General features: G+C 38.3%; 1 protein-coding gene across 1 annotated transcript in view; it reads right to left on the minus strand.

The window, feature by feature from the left end:
• The window catches only part of LOC127447981 (von Willebrand factor A domain-containing protein 8-like), a 134,200-nt gene that overhangs the window by 93,263 nt on the left and 18,359 nt on the right, over positions 1-22,578 (minus strand). Inside the window, exons 15-22 of the mRNA XM_051710256.1 lie at positions 14,917-15,085; positions 13,163-13,240; positions 12,315-12,430; positions 11,752-11,855; positions 11,346-11,452; positions 4,749-4,820; positions 3,618-3,694; positions 2,132-2,207 (exon numbers count right to left, since the gene is read on the minus strand). Coding sequence (XP_051566216.1) covers positions 2,132-2,207; positions 3,618-3,694; positions 4,749-4,820; positions 11,346-11,452; positions 11,752-11,855; positions 12,315-12,430; positions 13,163-13,240; positions 14,917-15,085 — 799 coding nt within the window. The remainder of the gene's footprint in view (positions 1-2,131; positions 2,208-3,617; positions 3,695-4,748; positions 4,821-11,345; positions 11,453-11,751; positions 11,856-12,314; positions 12,431-13,162; positions 13,241-14,916; positions 15,086-22,578) is intronic.

A 22,578-nucleotide genomic window follows, 5' to 3' on the forward strand; every position in this document is an offset into this window, starting at 1 on the left:
GCATAATTTCAATTTCACTTAAAAAATAAATAAATTGTGTTTAATAGCGGAACTCCTGGTGAAGAACTACACTACCCATGATCTTGAAGAGAGAAAAAGATCCACCAATCAAAGAATTACGGCCAACAAACTGCACCAAACAAGCTCTGCAGCAACTGCCCACTGCCGTGATGCACTGCAAATGACGCAACAGAGCGCAACACTGCTCGACCACTTTTTCAACCACCTGGGTTCCAGAAGTATTTTTACCTTTCATTTTTTCCATAGGCTTTTCATAAAATCCTTTATAAAAGAGTTCTAAGACATGAATCAAGCTGACCAGCTCCGAGTAGAATCACACCATTACAAACTTCGATTTGAAGCAAAAAAGTATTTGAAAATCAAAATGAGTTCTTTTTTAATAAGGGAATAAACTACAATCCCATGAAGCATTACGAATGACGTATTCAAATAATAAACGATGGAAAAATATAAAATTATTGATTTAAAGTTGTTGATTATAAGTAAAGAAACAATATTATTCTGATATTTGCAAATATATACGTAGTTTGAGAGTTTGCAGGGGTGTCAAACTCAGTTCCTGGAGGGTCGCAGCCCTGCAGAGTTTAGTTCCAGCCCTGCTCCAAAATGCCTCCTTGTAATCTTCAAGCACTCCTGAAGACCTTGATTAGCTGCTTCAGTTGTGTTTAATTAGGGTTGGAGCTAAACTCTGCTGGACTCTGGCCCTCCAGGAACCGAGTTTGACACCCCTGGTTTAGAGAGACCGAGACCGTCACACGTGGGCTGTTGCTGCAGCGCTTGTTTTCCGTGCTTTGTTGGCCACGACTCTCTGATTGGTGGTGCGTTTCTCTTAAGGATCAAGGGTAGTGTAGTTCTTCAGCAGGAATTTCTGCTACTAAACATGATTTCTAATTTGAAATAATGTGGCTTCAACAAAAGCATGTACCATCGATTAAGAACCTCTGAGCTCATGGTTGGTCTGTCTTTAAAATGTTTACAAATTATCGTTAAAAATGTATTTGCCTATGGAGAAAATGAATACGGTTTTTACTTCCGGAACCAGACTGTTGCACTCAATTGAGTCTGTCTCCCTCCCTACATATATCTAAATATTTTGCAAGCAATTTAAAATATGTTGTTTCTATACTTATAATCAACAACTTAAAATAAATTTTAAGTAATTTTTAATTTGATTACATCAATCACAATGCTAAAAGACATCAAGTACACAGTCTTGTACCTTTGTCTTTTTATCTGATTTTCAAATACTTTTTTTTTGCTTCAAATTAAAGTTTGTAATGTTGTGATTCACTTCAGGGCTTACTGGTTTGGTTCATGGCTTAGAAAGCTTTCATGAAGGTGTTTATGAAATCCCTACACCTCCAGGGTGAAAAAGTGGACGGGCACTGTTGTGCTCTAAAGAGTTTGGTGTTAGCATGTAGCTAAGCTAACACAGTGATGCATCAAAAAACACATGAAAAAAAATATTGGGTAAAATATTTATGTTGTAAATTAAACTATTTTTCATCACTGCTGTTTGGCATTGAATGGATTAGATTTGCAATCAACATTTCTCTTGATTTCACCGCCATCTTGGATGGATTTTTTGCTGAGATCGTCGCAATGCACTCTGGGATTGCCTTCTCCACCAAGGATACATGTAATTCTGCCTTAGAATCTGGGCAAAAGAAGGTATCTTTTGCAACAGCCTTTGCATCTGGAGTGTACATGTAGTATGATGCCTTTAAGCTGAAGTGTGTAATTTCTGCGCAACTAACGCCACCATACGGACTTATACGGGCAATAATAATCACTGTTCTCAAAAAGATTGGTTGCAAAACTAGATAGTCCCACCCTAAACTCACCATTGACTGAGCCAATGTTGCTATGTTGGGCTGGTTGGGATGCTCAAATGAACAGAGCAATCATGTTTTGATAGCCCCACAGAGACACAGTGATACACTTTTAGGTGAAACTATACTACAAATGGCTAACTTATGGCTGACTCTGCATATTAAGCTGGGATAGACAAAGGTATTTTAACAAACACACATAAGCCTTAACATGCTGCCTACACAAGCAGCTCACTATGTTTTGGAACAGAGCTATGATGTCAGAGAGGAATACTGACCAATGGAGAGTCTTCATAAACAATGATTCCATCTCTCACAGAGGGCTGCAGGGTTAATGTCTGGACTGTAGTATCTCTGTAGGAGGATCAAATCACAGCTTTAGACTGTTTTCATCATGAAACCTCATGCTTGTATATGGTGATGCTGTTTAATGTTACAGCTAACATCTTTAGTGGCTGAGATGATTCATAAAGTAGATTCATATTTATGGGTCCTACATAAATATAATGTAAACTGACCTAAATTGAGCTTGAAAGACAGAGTGCTCTCAAGTTCTTGTGTAGGTTTGACATGTGAGACATGTCTCTGTGGACTTACTAAAGGGAGAATCCCTGAAGTAATTACTTTGCTCTAATTTAAGATTTCTATAATTGTTAACCAGGCCACAATGCTCGCAAGTTTGACTTTGGTTTAACTTTCAAGAAGACACTTTTAAAAAGACATCAACCTATACACGTCATACTTGTGGATTGGTTAGACAAAGTGAAATCTTACACAACTTTTGACCAATGCATTTTCAGGACTACTGTCATTCGTGACCACTGGATAAGGAATTTCCAAAGACTTTTATTAATCAAATGTAAATGAAAGGATGACAGAATGTTCATTTTTAATGACTTTTCCAGATTTGTAAATCTCAATTTTAAAATTCACTGATATTTCTAAATTTTTTCGTTAATGTGGGAACCCTGTTATAACATCAAAATATCAGATGACTGACTGACTGGATTTTTATCACTGTGACAAACAGCTCCACATTTGAAATATAGCACACAAATAATATCCACTACTTTTAAGTGACTTTGCTGCTTTTTTTGTTTAAGAGCTTGGCAGTATAAATCACCATCCACTTTCCTTGTAAAAAAAAAAGTAGTTTGAACATTCTGCTAAAAAATCTCCTTGTGTGTTTCACGGAATTAAAAAAAAAAAAACATAAGGGTGAGTAAACGATGACAAAATTCATTTTTAGGTGCACTATTCCTTTAATAGCAGTTCTTTAAAGGCAAAAGCACAACTTATGAGTTTCAGTTTCCTCTGTTGACAAGTGTCCTAATTTATCAGTGATTAAAATAGCGCACTCGAGCCTCAGAGAGGAGCCCTTTATTTCATTTCAGGCCCCCAGTGAGTCTGCAAAAGGAAGTTTCACCTTCTAATGGAAAATACTCCTATGATGCATCTGTGACCACATGTTTATCTTTCTGATAAACAAAGAGAGCTGTAAATGAAAGTGTCCTCTCTTTTTTCCTCTGTTCCGTTCATGCTATACAAGCGGAAAGGTTACATTACTCAATTATTCACTAATGATGAAAAGCTCTATGCACATTCAAGTACACATGATGTCAGTGTGATATGGGTCATCCCCAGTGTGGCCACGTAACCAGGTTCTAAATGAGACTACAGGAGAGTAGTTTCTTATAATAAGTGTTCCTCTCATAGATGGCTTTATTTCAGGAGAACTCAAGGGACTTTTTTTTTTTTTTTTACCTATGAAGCTGAAGATATTCTCTTGGTCTGTTCATGAGATGCAAGAATCGATCAACAATCTTGTTTTTCCCAACACCCTGTGAAAAAAGTAAGAACAAGTTAAAATTAAAATCATGTGTCATCATTTACACATTCTCCCCTTATTATTTTATTTCTTCCGTGAAACACAAAATGAAATTTTTAGGCAGAATATCAGTGCTCTGTTTTCCATAGAAGGAAAGTGGATGTGTGAAAGGGAAGACTATCGGTGAATAACGACTTAAAATTCTGTCTGTTCCTCACACAAAGCTGCCGAATGGCTTTTAAAGACTTGGACTCTTTTATGATACTTTAATGATGCTTTTTGTCATTTTTTGAATTATTATAAATTCTCCTCCCTACCCAGTTGGTGGCGATATGCATGAAGAACATGAATTGCCAAAAACAAAAGAAGAAAGTGAAAGTGGATATTTATCATAAAAAAGGACTTAAATATTGATCTGTTCCCCACACTTATAATATCGCTTCTGAAGACATGGATTTAAACACTGGAGTCTTATGGACTTCTTTTAGCTGCCGTTACGTGCTTTTTGGATCTTCAAAGTTCTGGCCACCATTCATTTACATTATATGAACCAACAGAGCTGATTTAATCCTCTAAAAATCTCTGAAAGAATGTCATACTCATCTAGGATGGCATAAAGGTGGGTAAATGATGCGATAATTTTAATTTTTGGGTGAACTATCCTTTTATCCGTTCCACCAAAACAGGATAGCATTTATTCACATGTCGAATATATCTAGTGGTAGTTCAGTTGTATCTCCAGCACATGTTCATGTGTCAATCAATCTACTTCTCTAAACTAAGGAGACAGCGGTCAGCATGCCCACTCTCTTTCCATACACAAATCCAGTGCACCCTCAGGTGTTGAATACAGAGAGTGGGCGAGTGCCTGGGTGCTGGAGGGCACACTGAGTTCTAGTTCACTCTGTCCTTTAGCTGGTGGGCAAATGCTTCACAAGCACAGCTGTGCTTCATGGCATGATGCCACCACTCTGGACAAGTGTACTGTCCATCTCCCTTGCTCTCATTACTGGAGCAGACAGACCTCTCTTCACACTCCAGTGCTAGCCATGGGAATCCTCCATTACCTGGTTCCCCACCAGAAGCAGGTGTTCCCCCAACAGGAAGTCTTTCAGCATGTCCTGCATCACCATCATGTGCTACGAATGAACAGACAAAGCGTAATTTACAATCAGAACAGCATCCGGGACTTTTGTCTTTCATTTAAACCTGGAAATAAACATAGTGTTAGGATTTATAAAAAAAAGTTAGAACAAAGAAAAGTTATGCCGTAAAATGAAGAATACATACAGTATTTAAAGATAAAGAGTGTTATTATTTTTATGTTAAAATACTTTTCTTATCTCTAACTATAAATATGTATTTTGTAGGTTGATTCACATGAAAAGTGTAAACACTGTGTCAATAGCAGATTGGGGGAGTGTTCAGGGAACCGTTAGAAAACAATCATGAATCTTTCATGAAACAACATACTGTATTAATATTTTTGCAGTTCCATTCGATGATGTTAGTGGCGCAGAAATGACATACTTAAAGGAATATTCTTGGCTCAATACAAGTTAAGCTTAATCGACAGCATTTGTGGCATAATACTGAATACCATAAATACCATAAAAATTAATTTTGAAAAATTAGTTCCTAATTTTTAGCAAAAATCTGGTTTACAGTGAGGCACTTACAATGGAAGTGAATGGGGCCAATCCGTAAAAGTTAAAATACTCACTGTTTTAAAAGTTTAGCCACAAGATATAAACAATAAGAATGTTAACATGATTTTAGTGTGATGAAATCACTTACTACCCTTTTCTGAGTAGTTATAGCCAATCTTACAACTTCACTGCCATGACAACTTAATGCAGTAAACCCTAAAACCACCATAAAAACAACATTTTAAACAACTCAAATAGTACACAAGCTTTAACAGAAGAATTAATTATACGCTTCACATTTCTGCCTAAACTCTCCAAAAATTGGCCCCATTCACTTCCATTGTAAGTTTTTTAAGAAAAGTGGTAATCAACATTATGCCACAAAGGCTGTAGACTGAGCTGAACTTGTACTGAACCAAGAAAATTATTTTAAGCTTTAGGACTCAGCACTATTTCTAGTTCAGTAATAAAGCATTTTTTGTAAAAATGACCATGACAACTTCATGTTGTTGTGAGCATGCTGTTATCAAAGCAAAAGGGAGATCACATACTAAGAACTTTTTTTGAGACTTTTCATTGAGATTGTTATAGTGATAAAATAATTTGTAATGAAATCATTTGCATTGCATTAGAAAAGAATGCAAATTAGAAGCATTTTCAAGCCTGATCTAATGAAAATTATGCAACCATGGCAACGTTTTTTAGGTAAATGCTCTATTGAGTTTTAAATGAACAAAACCTACCTCCCCACCCTAAACCTAAACCTAACCGATAGTGTCATAAAAAGCAAATGTGACATGAAAACGCAATTGCTGAGGCAACCCTGTCATGTTCTGTTGCTTCTATGACACTTTCGGCTCACGTGCCGACTCTCGTGCTGTGCAAGACTCTTTCACAAGTTCTTCCGTTGAGCTACCGTGAAATCTGATCGCGTCGAACAAGTTTGTAAATGTAGCTGGTTATGTAATGAAAACGTTCAAATGTATCACCTTACAGTCATGCACTACAGTAAAAGTCTTTTGATGTCTCAAGATAGCACTGTGTGATAACAGGGTGGGAAGTGTTTAAGAACTGATAATCGTCAGTTTACCCACGGTTTGTGTGAAATGGACTAAGAGTCATTGTTGTTTTAGCACCTCTAGTGTTCATTTCAGATTCACCAGGAAACTGCCGCGATACATACAACGAGCCACGTAAAAGTCATATTGCAAAAATGTAGATATAATAATGTGATTCTATGTGACCAGGTTGGCATTTTCACTAGTGGTCTCAGACTTTTGGACCCCACTGTACTGTACTGTACTGTATATCATGTGACTTGATGTATATTCGATTGCTCCTGTAGCACAAATAAAAGTGTGTCGATTATGTCTGAGAAGGTCATGTGTGTTGCGAGCAGAAATGGATTTCTGGTCTGATTATGACACAAGAAATTTGTCTGTTTACGAGGCTGAAAAGGCTGCAAAGCTCTTTTTCAAGAAGATTGGACACATAAGAATGATGCTGTTTACTGCACAGACACATTATCCCACACAAGAGATGTGCATGGATACAAGAGTTTGCCATATCGGTGGGACTACTGCACTTCTCCTTCTTGTGCTCGAAAGGCAAACAAAGCAGGTCAGAGAAAAGTGGGACAAGAGGCATTTTTTTTCCTCCACCTCTTTCAGAACCTCTGAAGGGAGGGAGAGATGGCAGTGAGGGAGGAGTATCTGGGTCATCCTTCAATCTCTGCTTACATGAAGGTGACAACTTCTCTGTGCTGCTCTAGCAAGACACCTAATGCTGTAATATTGAATATTACTACTGGCAACACTTTATATTTAAATTTGTAACATTAACATTTTTACATACTGTAAATCAGCTAAAAATGGAAATTATGTCATAATTTACTCACCCTCATGTCGTTCCAAACCTGAATGACTTACTTTCTTCCATTTTACACAAAAGGAGATTTTAGGTAGCCTCAGTCACCATTCACTTTAATTGTATCGAAAAAATGCAACGAAAGTGAATGGTGACTGAGGCTACGTTCACAACGCAGCTGAGTGTGGCCCAAATCTAATGTTTTAGTAAAGTTGTTCACACAACATTTTAAATGTAGCCCATATTAGACACTGGTCTGAACAGCCTACGCTCATTAACTGACCCATATGTGAATAACACTCCCTGAGCATGCGTATAACAAAACCAGACATGTTCATTATTTTAATATGTATAAAGAGTGAACTTATTAAAATTGTTATTCACAGTTTTTTTTTTTTTTACCAAATAGGACACTTAATGACTATCTAATAAAATATCACTAAGTGATGGAAGACCAGATGGATAAAGTAATTTTAAATAAAGTCCTTTGCAGTCATATGGTGGAATTTAATTACCATTGTAGCTCTAGAATGTAATATTACAGTATGAATCGAAGGACAGCAGGAAAAATGGCATTATATATATATATATATATGCAAGGTAAGAGTTGTTATCTGTAATTATTTCAGATTTCCATTAACTTGCTTGCATTTGTGTTTTGATACAGTTTGAGAAATATAGAAACTGTGTTTTCTACACCAGTGACATGAGCTAGGAGTGGTGTTACATAGGTATTTTAGTAGGTGTAGTCCAAATGAATCACTGAACCCAACTGTTGAGCCTATAATTTTCTTTTCTTTTATTAAAAAGGACCTAAATGCATTAACTAGAAAAGTCACTAGCACGCCTATTTATGCTGGAAATCAAGTGTGCAAATTACAAATGTTGAGTTAATGTAAAAATCACATTAAATCTAACCTGGCTGTTCACACTGAAGGCACATCGGAAAAAAATCTGATACATATCTGATTTATTTCCACATATGAAGGTGGTCCAAATCGGATTTGAAAATGTCAGATTTAAAGCCCTTTTGGCTGTTCACATGATCATCCAATTAACAGATCTGTGTCACATGTCAGTGAAAAAAGTCAGATTTGGGCCACTTTCAGCTGCGGTGTGAATGTATGTAAACAGCCACAAGTGCATTGAATCTGACATTTTCAAATCTGATCTGGACCACCATCTTCATATGTGGAAATAAATCAGATACGTTTCAGCTTTTTTTCCAAAGTGACTTCAGTGTGAACTGAAGGCCAGGTCAGATTTAATGTGATTTTTACATCACTCTAACTCAACATCTGTCATTTGCACACTTGATTTCAGGCATAAATTGGCGTTTTATTGTTTAAAGCTTTTAATTGCGAATCATATATTTTCTAAATAAAAGAAGATAAAAATTATTGTCTCCACAGCTAGGTTCAGCAATTCGTTTGGACTACACGTAGTAAAATATGCGCATTAAAAGACACAGACAGAATTATGTACTGTTAATGCTTCTATATTTATCAAACTGCAAATGCAAATTAGTGGAAATCTATATTAATTATAGACATAATCTCTTCTTACCTTACATATTTATCTGTATTTATCTTACTGTTTTTCCTGCTGTCCTTCAATTTTATGTTGTTTTTGCTCTTAAGTAATATTACACTCTTGATCTTCAATGATATATAAACTGCACCATACAAAGGCAACTTACCCTATTTAAAAACACCATATCCATCAAGACGGTCTTATTCAATCACTTGCTGACATTTTATTATGCATTAAATGTCCTATATGCTTGTAAAAATAGCTAATTACATTTTTAAATACAACTGAGTTATTTATTCATATTATAATGATGAACATGCCAGAGTTTGTTATACGCATGCTCAGGGGGTGTTATACGCATACAGGTCAATATAGGAGCATCGGCTGTTCAGATATGGGCGACATTCAAAATGTCATGCGAACAACCTTACAACAAAATCAGAATTCAGCTGCAGTGTGAACGTAAACTGAAACATACTGCCTAACATCTTATTTTGTGTTTGAAGGAGGAAAGAAAGTCATACATTTTAATTTCTGGGTGAATTAAATCCTACAAGGCTTAACTTAACATTAATTAATTAACTGGATACTGAAAATGCCTCGATGAGAAGACCTTCAAATCTATTTCAATGCAATATTATGACACCCTATTTCACTGTGGACCTGACAATATCCTGCTGTAATTAGTGTGGACATAAGGGTCGGCAAGGTGGCTCAGTGGTTAGCAAAAGAGCCTGTAGATTTACAAGTCTTAGACAGAAAGAGAGAGACAAGAGGGAAAGAGTTATCTTATCTTCACTGTCAGACCAGAAATAATATCAGCATCAGCCAGTGAAGCCCTGCTCTCCCTCTAGGCCAGGGGTGGGGAACTTTTCTGACATGAACATGAGTTCAAGTATCACTGTTATTGTGTGTTGTGTGTGGAATGTTAAAGGGATAGTTCACCCAAAAATGAAAATTCTCTCATCATTTACTCACCCTCATGCCATCTCAGATTTGTATGACTTTCTTTCTTCTGCTGAACACAAAGGAAGATTATTAGAAGAATATTTAATATCTGTTGGTCCATTCAATGCAAGTGAATGGTGGCTAGAATTTTGAAGCTCAAAAAAGCACATAAAGGCAGTTTCAAAGTAAACCATACGACTCCAGTGGTTTAATCCATGTCTTTAGTAGCGACATGATAGGTGTGGGTGAGAAACAGATCAATATTTAAGTCCTTTTTTACTATAAATCTCCACTTTCACTTTAACATTCTTTTTTTGTTTTTGGCGATTCACATTGTTCGTGCATAATGCCATCTACTGGGCAGGGAGGAGAATTTAAAGTAAAAAAGGACTTAAATATTGATCTGTTTCTCACCCACACCTATCATATCGCTTCTTAAGATACAGATTTAACCACTGGAGTCTTATGGATTACTTCTATGCTGTCTTTATATACATTTTGGAGCTTCAAAATTTTGGTACCCATTCACTTGCATTTTATGGACCTGCACAGCTGAGATATTTTTCTAAAAATCTTGTGTTCAGCAGAAGTTCAGCAGGGATGACTTGAGGGAGACTAAATGATGAGAGAATTTTAATTTTTGGGTGAACTATCCCTTTAAGGACTGTTTATGCCATGCTGAAACACTTTACTATTAATTACTACATGGCTCTTTGAAATACTTGAGATTTCATTCTCGTTAACGGTCTCATTTCTCTTGCTTAAATGTGTGTTGAAAGACGTCATCATCTTATTCTGCTGAGATCCTCATTTTAAAACACTGTGTAAATGAGGAGATGACAACGCGAGTAAAGCATTTTTCTGGGAACAAAAATCAACAAAAAAGTTCATCACTGCCACTGTGGTCCCAATAGATAACACACAACAGACAGTTTACTTGTCCAGTGGACTGCATGGATCAATTGTTTCAGTTGAGCAGCTCAGTTTCTTTCAACTTTTAAATAAAAAAACATGACGATGACGTTGCAGGCTGCATGACGTTTGGCATGCAGATGAACTGCAACATTTCTAAAATAAACAAAATAACTAAATTCATCAAATAAACACAATTGAACGAATACATATAATCTAAATCTCTCTTGATGGACTCGTTGCACAGACTGCAAGAATGCATTTACGCCTCAATTTATTCCATCTCATTTTATTCCTCTTTTGAAAAGTCTTGGAAACCTAATAGTGGACTTTTTCTTTTACTGTTGGTGCAAACGGGAAAGCAAATTGTGACGAGGAGAAGGACGTGGCCGGGCCGTGAGGACACACACCCGGCGCTGAGGTGTCCAAATCAGCCGGTAGGGGGATAAAGACGAGCCGGGGGCACCAGCTCGAGAAAGAGGGAGACACGCGTGGCCGCTGTGTGTGTGTGTGTGTGTGTCTATGTGTTTATGTTTGTTTAAGTTCATTTTTGTCATTAAAGTTATGTTGACTGTTCTGCCGGTTCCCGCCTCCTCCTTGCCTGTCCTGTGAACCCCCGTTACACAGATATAATATTTGCTATGGTCTCCCATTTACTGCTTTAAAGTTCAACCTCTGTGTTTTAAATGTCCATCTTCGAAATGTGAAAAATTAACAAAAATGTTACATGCTGTAATGATCAGATAATGAGCTCACCTGAACATTCTCATAAAAGAGCACGTCTGGGACCTTCATCTTCTCATCAGGACTGTACACAGGAGCTGAGACATTCCCTATGGTTAAAAAACCATCTTTTACAGTGCCTAAAGGGGAATAGAAATGGAAAGAAAAAGAGAGAGAGAGCGAGAAAGAGAAAGAAAGAGATATCACCGGACAGAAAATTGCCTATTCACGGACCACCTCCTGAGGATACAACTCATTTTCTGCTCAAAAAACGTCTATTTCTACCCATCTTCATTTTTTAGAAACTACACAATACATCGGAAATCAAATAATTCTTGTACTGATAGTGGAGGAAAATGGGACAAAAATATCAGGGCAGCTAAAATGACCGAGGGTCCATGTGAGTCAGCTCTCATGTGCTGGTTGTCGTGAAACTCACAAGTGTATTGGTGGTTCTGTTCTGTTGCTGGGTCAGGCTGCTCCTCTATTGAGCAGTTCACCAGACTTTTCTGAAGAGACGAGCGAGCCAGGCTGGGGAGGAACCTACAAATCCAACAGACTGTGTTTATGTTTTCCAAATCCACTTCTCATCAAGTAGGAAACAAAGATATAGGTGAAGCATGTAATTTCTCCGCCATTAACTGCACCAAACAGAACAACAAAAGTAAAAAATGAAACTAAAATAAACTAAACTAAAAAAAAAATATTTAGGCCACGTAAACACTGTGGCTCTGTAGCACTATCAAGCATTGACTTGTTTGTTTTGAGAATCCCAACCTGCTCAACATAGCATTATTGGCTTAACCAATGGTTTGAGTTTGGGGCAGGGTTATCTGTTTCTGTCTGACCAATGCAAGATGGAGGGAGTGCTCAGAAAACCTGTTTGAAAACAATCATTAGTTCTGTTTGGTGGGGCAGAAATTACGCACTTTGCTTTTAAGGACAATAATTTAATATGGATGTGGCACTAAATCTTCTATGTATGTGTTGGCGTTGGTCTACCTGGACAGACAAGCTTTGCTGACAGCATGAGCAACACTCTCCTGTGGATATTGAGAAAGACGCCGACAGATTCTCAAAAGCTGCCTGGTGGATAATGAAGACGCAAGGGACAGGGCCTGGATATACCACACAAGCACATAATTACCTCACATAATTACAATGGAAGTATTAAAACATTTTAGGACACTTCAATTTTGACTCATCTCTCAAACAGTGTGATGAATAAGACTGTGTTTCTGAGTGGATATGCACAGTTTTGAGGTTTGCCATGACAGTTACCTGATCTATGAGCGGCAGCTGCCTACGTGAAGATAATAGTGCAGAACTGTTAAACTACAGGAAACAACTACAATGAGCTCCGAGATTGTTAAATCAAAGTTTGCTATGTTTTGATTGATCTTAGAACTGCTTGGTTTGATTCAAGGCTTAGAACTCTTTACTGAAGATTTTTTTATAATGCCTATGGAGAAAATGAATGAGGAAAATGCTTCCAGAACCAAGACTGCTGAAAAAGTGGGCAGTCACTGATGTGTTCTTGTACAACAGCAAATTCAGAGTTTCTGGGACAAAACTAAAGAAAAACTCACAAATATACATCAGAGTAAGCCGTTTCTAAGCAAGGAGCCATACGTTGGACTGTATAAACAGAAACAGATGGTATAAACTTGTAGCCTTTAACAGTGGTTCTTGTAAGGTATTTGAAGAATCTCCCAATACAAGTCTGCTTTTTGACCACTGACGCATTTTGACACGTTCTCTACATACTGCATGTCAGTGGTAAAGGAATGAAATCCAGCCTCTGCCTTTGTTCTTTGAAAGTTTTAGAGATCTAAATTTGGGTAGCTCACCATTGGATCACTGGATTTTCTCAGGCTGTGAGTCAAGTGCAGCAGCTGCTCCACTGCCTCATTGGGAACATTTTGGATCTGTAAAAACACACTTAGTACATTAAAGCAGCCTCAGTACAAATCCAGTACAAGGTGCATGTGAATGAACAAAACTGGGGGCATGTACATATCCCCCTTACATTTAGAAATTTCTATTATTTTCCACTTGCTGGGAAATAATTATTATATTCTCAGAGTTTTGTTTTGCTTGGCTGTGGTGCTAATTAAAAAAATGTAGCCATGTAAAACTACTACTTTACAGGGGTGGTTCACCAAAAAATGAAAATTATTTACTTAGCCTTGTGATGTTTCAAATCCAACTGACTTTCTGTCTTGTGTTTAACAGAAAAGGAGATGTTTTCGTCAACATTCACTTTGCAAGTTCCTGGACATTTCTGGGGGGAATGGCCCTAGCCCTCACCCTCTGATCCAACAGGTCCCAGACGTGCTCAATGGGATTGAGATCCGGGCTCTTCACTGGCCATGGCAGAACACTGACATTCCTGTCTTGCAGGAAATCACTCACAGAACGAGCAGTATGGCTGGTGGCATTGTCATGCTGGAGGGTCATGTCAGGATGAGCCTGCAGGAAGGGTACACATGAGGGAGGAGGATGTCTTCCCTGTAACGCACAGCATTGAGATTGCCAGAAATGACAACAAGCTCAGTCTGATGATGCTGTGACACAATGCCCCAGACCATGATAGACCCTCCACCTCCAAATTGATCCCGCTCCAGAATACAGGCCTCGGTGTAACGCTCATTACTTCGACGATAAACGCGAGTCCGACCATCACCCCTGGTGAGACAAAACCGCAACTCGTCAGTGAAGAGCACTTTTTGCCAGTCCTGTCTGGTCCAGTGAAGGTGCGTTTGTGCCCATAGGCGACATTGTTGCCGGTGATGTCTGCTAAGGACCTGCCTTACAACAGGCTTACAAGCCCTCAGTCCAGCCTCTCTCAGCCTATTGCAGACAGTCTGAGTACTGATGGAGGGATTGTGTATTCCTGGTGTAACTCGGGCAGTTGTTTTTCCCATCCTGTACCTGTCCCGCAGGTGTGATATTAGGATGTACCGATCCTGTGCAGGTGTTGTTACACATGGTCTGCCACTGCGAGGACGATCAGCTGTCCTTCCTGTCTCCCTGTAGTGCTGTCTTACACGTCTCACAGTACGGACATTGCAGTTTATTGGCCTGGCCACATCTGCAGTCCTCATGCCTCCATGCAGCATGCTTCAGTCATGTTCATGCAGATGAGCAGGGACCCTGGGCATCTTTCTTTTGGTGTTTTTCAGAGTCAGTAGAAAGGTCTCTTTAGTGTCCTAAGTTTTTATAACTATGACCTTAATTGCCTACCGTCTGTAAGCTGTTAGTGTCTTAACAACCGTTCCACAGGTGCATGTTCATTAATTGTTTATGGTTCATTGAACAAGCATGGGAAACATTGTTTAAACCCTTTACAATAAAGATCTGTAAAGTTATTTGGATTTTTACAAAATTATCTTTAAAATACAGTGTCCTGAAAAAGGGACGTTTCTTTTTTTGCTGAGTTTATATATCCCCCGCCCCCAAAATAACTATATGAAATATATCATTGTGTGATAGAATATTACTCATACCTTGAAAAAATTAAAAATTTTAGTCATACTGCCCACCCCTGAAACACAATATTGAATTAGACATCCAAGATGAGTCTGAAGGCAGTGTGACTGACCATTCCCTGGAGAACGGCTGTCTCCTCAGCCTTGGCCAGTGGCTTGATGGTGTGAAAGAGGAACATTGTGAGAGTCTCTGGGCCGAGCCACTGCTGTGTGGTGCTGCCGACCTGTGGGGGCTCCGCTAGAGCGATGACTCGGAAAGACGGATGGATGGGGAAAATTTGTCTGTGGAGATGGAACCAGTGTTAAAGAAATTGGAAGGTGTTATTGGCAATTTATTTCCATCAAGCACAGCCTCTTTGCCAATTCATCTACTGGCTCGATCCACAATGGATTAGTATATACAGTAGATATATCTACTGTATATACTATATTATATATCTATTATAGATATAGAAATATCTGGTGATAAAGAATGGTCTGTTTCCTCTTTTCCACATAATTACAATTATTTTGGATGGGTGCTGTCAAGCTGCAGGCACTATATTTTATTTGAGAGCTGCAGCAGAGGGCAAGATTTTCTGTGCATAAAAATGTCTTAAAGGGATAGTTCACTCAAAAATGAAAATTCTCATCATTTACTCACCCTCATGTCAACCCAGATGTGTATGACTTTCTTCCTTCTGTAGAACAAAAACGAAGATTTTTAGAAAAATATCTCAGCTCTGTAAGTCCATACAATGCAAGTGAATGTTAGCCAAAATTCTGAATCTTAAAAAATCACATAAATGCTGCATAAAAGTAATCCATACGACTCCAGTGGTTAAATCCATGTCTTCTGAAGTAATATGATAGGTGTGGGTGAGAAACAGAGCAATGTTTAAGTCCTTTTTTTACTATAAATCTCCACTTTCACTTGACATTATTCTTCTTTTGTTTTTTGAGAATTCACATTCTTCGTGCTTATCGCCACCTACTGGTTGGGGCTGGTCAGAGGTGGAGATTGATAGTAAAAAAGGACTTAAATATTTATCTGTTTCTCACCCACAACTATCATATCACTTTTGAAGACATGGATTAAACCACTGGAGTCATGGCACCCATTCAACTTCAATTCCAACAGAGCTGAGATATTCTTTTAAAAATCTTCATTTGTGTTCAGCAGAAGAAAGAAAGTCATACACATCTGGGATGGCATGAGAGTGAGTAAATGATGAGAGAATGTTAATTTTTAGGTGAACTATCCCTTTAAATTTGGGTCTGTTCCTCACTCAAAACTATTGTATGGCTTAAGAAGACTTGGAATATAGCACAAATTTGTATGGACCACTTTTATAATACTTTTATGGTGCTTTTTGGTCACAGTTGAGAGTGGCCAGGATATTCTTCAAATATTACCCTTTTGTTTTCTACGAAAGAAAGTTTTCTACGAAAGTAAGTAAACATTAAAATACATGTTTAAAATGATATTAGGGTGAGTATGATGACAAGAATTTTCATTTTTGTGTGAACAATTCCAATAATACTTAAAAAAGTCTTAAGCTGCAAATTTGCATCTTTCCACACATTTCTCCAAACTTCCCTGGTGACGATAAAGTACATGCTTTTGAATTTGTAGTAAGACAGTATGCCAGTAACATGACAGAACACTACATTTTGAAATGGCCTCACTCCTCTTTGTCACTCAGGGGGGCATTCACTAAACAGCTGCAGTATTTTTACACATTTAAGCCAGCGCAATCACTGAAATAGCACTGCAACTTGAGCATTTAAATTACCTGTAAGTCATTGTCATTGCTTTCCAGGCACATAGTGCTCCGATTTATGTAAATTAGGCTCAGTATTAGTTGTGCTTGCCAAAATTTGCCCAGTGTAATTGACCATGCCATTACCGCCAGAGTAAAGCAGGAATTTTATTTAAAAGAGATGGTTGTGTATATTTTCCATTGATCACGGCAGCAGTAATTAATCAAATAATGATCAAATGATGTTAAAGAGCATTATAACCTGGCATATATCCAGATGCGCATGTAGTCAAGTGCACATTCTGCATGTTAAAGAGATGATTTGGGTGTCTGGATCACAGCAGTGGAGTGATGGAGTACAGACCCGGCAGAGTGAGCCAGTTCGCATTGGTCTGTGCCATCCTCTGATATCTTGCACTCAGAACCGGAAAAACCGCAACATCTGAATTGCGCCGCGCAAATTGGGTTCAGCACAGATTTTGTGGGAGTGTTTGCGCTGTTGCCAGATCTGCGTAATTCCTTCAGTAAATCGGGTGCTAAACCAGCACAGACAGCGTGTGCAAGCAGTGCTTTCACCGTGCACAGTTCATCCCCTCAGAGTTTACTGTGCAGTATTCAGTTAGTAGTAAGTTAGTTTCCTATTCCGAACACAGCCAATGAGTTTTCTGACAGGATACAGAGACAATGGACCAAAAGTATAAACAGGTGACCTGAAAACAGGCATTACAGTCAAAGCAACTGTCAATCTTTGTTATTATGACTATGATATGTTCCAGGGGGCTGGCATAAACAAAGGCACCTGATCACTGATGACTATATGAGAACCAGGGGAGGTGAAGCCAGTCCATTGATCTGTCAAAATGAATAGGATATGCCCATGTCAAGATCCATGCCCTCGCTGATCTCTGGCACAGTTGATGCTGTATCGCTGACAATAGCTCTTATACTTGCTGCATCTCCACCTAATCCCACTAGACAGCTACGTCTATTTATAAACAATGAAGCCCCCTGCATGAAATGCATAGATACACCTACTGACACAGAGAGAGGATAGAGATTCTTCATTATCGCACCATTTTAGATCTTCATCAGATTAACTGCCTCTTGTTGCCTAGCAACACCTTCATACCTTCCAAGTCCTCCAAGACACCAGTCCCCCTCTTACATTTACCCAACATTACTGAATGTAGTACTTGTTAGCAATATTCATACACAGCTGCATTTAATTATCATCTTTACCCATAACACTGAGGCCCATTTCTGCATTCAACAGTGTTAAAACTCATTCTCACAAACAAGATTAAAGGCATTGTCTAACCAAGAATAACAATTTGATAACTCTCTAGAAAGAAAAGTCATATGGGTTTGGAATGATATGATGGTGTATAAATCATGACAGAATGCTCACTACTGGGTAAACAATTTGAGGGAGCTCATGTTTTGTGGTCAAATTGTTGGTGAAATTGTTCTTGCAAGTAGGCGTTACACAACGCAACAGGCAATAAGTCTAATGCAGAGAAAGAGGGAGAGAGAAAGAGACCAGAATTCTAAGAATACTACGAGTAGACTCCATTTTCTGCAAGGGCACCATTACTCTGCTCTCAAGCATAGGGTTGACCTCAGGGGGTCAAAGACAAGACCCCTTGCCACACAGCCAAGCGAAGTGAGACTTTTATAGGTGTCATTAATAGGGCTGTTTAGTCTGAGTCAGACAGGAACAGGGGCTGGCGAATTAAGAGCAGCATTGGAACCACATGAAGAGAGAGCACAAGTGCAGCCTGAGACATTGGCTGGAAAAACAGGAGGAGGAAGTGGCTTTATTTCAACCTCAGACGCGATACCACAAACATCCTTTCTACCCGTCTAGGTGTGGCTTCAAATATACTGCACATCCAACAGCACTGATTTCTTAGCCAAAACAAAGAATCACACATTTGTCATTTCACCGATTAGTTGTTGATAAGCTGTGGGTCAGGTAAGAATAAAATCTGTATGTACTGTATATATGACAATGCTGATTTTTACAATCCAAAAGCACCTTGTTGGCTGGAGATGGGAATTGTGAGGAATTCTGATAGGACTTTCGATTAAATTCTGGTTCCTTTAAAGGTGCTATATGTAATATTTTTACTGTACTAAATCATAAAATGGCCATAACATGCTAAGTTGAAATACTGGCTTCTCCGATAACAATGCTACAGCCAGTATATTCTACTTTGAAGTTTCCATTCCAGGCCGGAATTTCTGTTTATGTTTTGGCCTGTGTGATCCCGCCCACTGCTGTCATGTGTATTTTGTTGATTCATGTCTTTTATTTTGAAAAGTTTAGTTCCAGTTCCCTTGTTATGTGATTTCATGTTTTCCCTCCATGTTCATGTGTCATGTTTTCATTGGTTTATTATTTAATTATCTTGTTATCAGTTCTGTCTGTTCATTGGTTTATGTTCCCCCATGTCCATGTATTTAAGCCTCATATTTTCCATTGTGCCATTGTCAAGTATTGAATGTATGTGGATGTGTTTTGCTCCTAGTCAAGTCATGTTTATAGTCAAGTCATAGTCAAGTTCATGTTTTATGTTTCACGTTTATAGTTAGGGATTTGGATTCACTTTTGTAAATAAACTGCACTTGGGTTCTCATCTTCATCATCGTCTTCTTCATCGTCATTGCCAGCAGCCAGCAACGTTACAACTGCCCACTCACCAGTAGTATTTCGACACCACCGGGTTGCCAAATTTGAACAAGTTTGCAGGCAAACAACACTGCGTGCTGCAGCCATGAAAGCCAGCAAACGAACTGGATCAAAGATAACTGATTCCACCTGACCTAAAAAGCCTCGCCATCCATCTTAAAACCACCATGACCAGAGGTGTAGTAAACAAGGATAAATACTGGAGATACCTTTGGAAGATGGAGACAGCTTAAAGCTCAGAAACCCTTTAAAACGGATGCAGAGTTGGCTATTACGTGTCAACTTTCTGGCAACCAGCATGAGCTTAGAGTCTGGGGTGGGGCAGACAACTCTCCAATATTTTGAATTTGGACTGCAGTACCCATTTCAAACGCTTGTTGTCAATCTTACATACAGCACATTTAATATCGAAATTTAAGATTTTTAGGATTTCATTTTAGGCCTCCTCCTCTAAACAATGCAAGTGAATGTACTCCTTTTTTTGACGGTCCAAAATGCATATTTAGGGTGCATCAAAATAATCCACACGACTCCAGTCGACAAATAAAGTTCTTCTGAATGCAAGCGATTGATTATTTTTAGAAACAAAGCAATACTTATATACTTGTTAACTACAAATGTTCGCTTCTGTACATCTCTGTGACGTGCGCTCATGAGAGGGATGACGTAAGCTCGTTGGTAATGTCACACGTCACGTGGAGGAGGAGTCAGGAAGTGCGTCATTGTTTACAAGAGAAACTTGTGCCGTTCACAAACTAAAACAGTCCAAAACTATTTCAAAACAATATAAAATAAAAATAATTTCCAAATAATAATAATAAAAAAACGATGTAAACAATGACGTGCTTCCTGACTCCTCCTCCACGTGTGACCTTACCAACGAGTTTATGTCATCCCTCTCATGAGTGCACGTCACAGAGATGTACGGAAGCGAACATTTGTAGTTAAAAAGTATATAAGTATTGTTTTGTTTCTAAAAATAATAAATAGTTTGCGTTCAGAAGAACTTTATTTGTCGACCGGAGTCGCGTGGATTATTTTGATGCACCCTAAATATGCATTTTAGACCGTCAAAAAAAATGGAGTACATTCACTTGCATTGTGTAGAGGCGGCGGCCTGAAATGAAATCCTAAAAATCTTAAATTCTGTTTTGATGAAGAAAGAAACTCAGATACATCTTGGATGGCCTGAGGGTGAGTAAATTATCAGCAAATTTTCATTTTTGGGTGAACTATTCTTTTAAGTTTGCTGAAAATAAAAGCAGTTGAAAGTGAGAGGACATTTCTTTTTTTGCTGAGTTTATATTAGCTTTAGGGTCATCTATATGCCAGTGTACTTCTATAGGTTGACAAAATTAATTTTCAGAAGATATAAGCATTTAAATTCTGCAGCCTCACTCTTCCGACTAGAAAGACACAGTGAAATCATGACGTCAAACTGCACTAGAGAAACTTTGTCCAATCAAATCTCACCTGCGCTGATGATTTCATCGCAGGGCACTTCAGAGAGCACAATCCATGTTGTGGGGTCTTTCCAAACATAATGTCCAATAATAATCAGTGTAGAAGTGAGCTGTGACTGACCGTTATCACCTTTCAGCCCCCTGAAGCCCTCAGAGTGCAGGGTAATTCTCTTTGAAGGAAATAGGGCACAGGGATTATCACTTCTGATTGGAACCCTCTCGCGGGTGTTAGATGTGATGAAAGTGTCTAGAGTTTATATTTAATGCATCCGTTTTTCAGAGATTTATTGGGATGTACATCACGAGTAAGTTTTCTTTGCTCTTTCTATTTAGTGTAGTGTGATTTAAAACATTGATATGTTTTCATGTTTTATTCGCTTGTTTCTGATTCATCTTCATGACTTGCACAACAGCTCCTACCTCGTCATTAGTGAAGTCTGCGATGTGCTGTTTTTGTTTGTGGGCTGGTCATGCTGTATAGTAACAGGGTCAGTTTGATTATTGTTCAGATCTCAAGTCAGTTTCACTTTCCACTTCCTTAACAATTCTATTAAAAATTATTTTAGTATTTTGAAGAGGAAAGACAATGGAAAATGGAAGGTGTTTCACAGACGTTTGATTTGAGCGAAACAATGAATCACACACTCGAAAGCTGATTGCTGATTCTAGTGGATAGGTGAAAGAAATTAAGAAATGCACCGATTGTTATGACAGCAGCAAAGTTTAAGGCAGCTATAATGCATGTATATAAAATGTATTATGGTATTCTGTCGCCTCAACAGAGGAATGCAGATGTTCCATGAAGCTCACTCAGTGTAGTTTTTTTTTTTTTTGTTTGTTTTTTTGATGGAACCAGTTTCCAAACCAAAATCTAACTCGATTCCAAACCCTACTGCCCTGCTTGAACATAGCTGTTATCAATATGTAAGTCATACAATAGTGCTAAAACAATTAAAAGAAGAGCAGTCATGCTCATGTCACATTATCTTATAAAAATAAGACTGGAACTATTCAAAACTTTAGTCTATTAACTCATAAACAGGATGATCCTCCATAGTAACAGAATGTTGTGGCGTAACATTTCTTCCATTTTTAAATTATACATCTGAAAGCAAGTAAGGAAAGACTGAAATAAATATCGAGTGTCAGTGCTTACTGACAAAATCTATAAAATCAGCCTTAGGATTCATTTGAGCTGGACAGTCTGGCGGGCAGTTTAATGTTATTGCGGGATTCAGATGAAAGCATCTGTTGCCATGGGCTGAAACGCATCTAATCATAACTCAGTGTTTCTCCCAAACATGGACACTCAGTCTAGACTCCTTGCCACAAGGATTCTCTGCGTTTAATTGTTGGTCTGATACAGAGTCTCTCTATAGAGATGATGTTACGTGAAGTAAATCAACACCTCTTATGTGTAGTTTTGTCGATCAGATGTGTGAAAGCTGTCAGAACATTCAATATTCATTCAGCATTAATGACAGTTGCTCTACATCAGGGGAGTCAAACTCAGTTCCTGGAGGGCCACAGTCCAGCAGAGTTTAGCTCCAACCTTAATTAAACACACCTGAAGCAGCTAATCAAGGTCTTCAGGAGTGCTTGAAGATTACAAGGAGGTATTTTGGAGCAGGGCTGGAACTAAACTCTGCAGGGCTGCGGCCCTCCAGGAACTGAGAGACAGAGAATTGCACAAAAAAATGCAATGCATTTTATGTGGGCCTTTGGCTTAATGCGTGTTTGTGTGCATTAGCACATTATACACCCACAATACGTCCACAAACTACTCAAAGTTAGGATAAATGTAGAGAAAAAAGCTCCTTTAACAAAGCCAGTGTTATACATTGGATAGAACATACTCATCTCAATATTTGAAGATGG

The sequence above is a fragment of the Myxocyprinus asiaticus genome, chromosome 11 (genome assembly GCF_019703515.2).
Source record: "Myxocyprinus asiaticus isolate MX2 ecotype Aquarium Trade chromosome 11, UBuf_Myxa_2, whole genome shotgun sequence".
In the NCBI taxonomy this organism is placed as follows: domain Eukaryota; kingdom Metazoa; phylum Chordata; class Actinopteri; order Cypriniformes; family Catostomidae; genus Myxocyprinus; species Myxocyprinus asiaticus.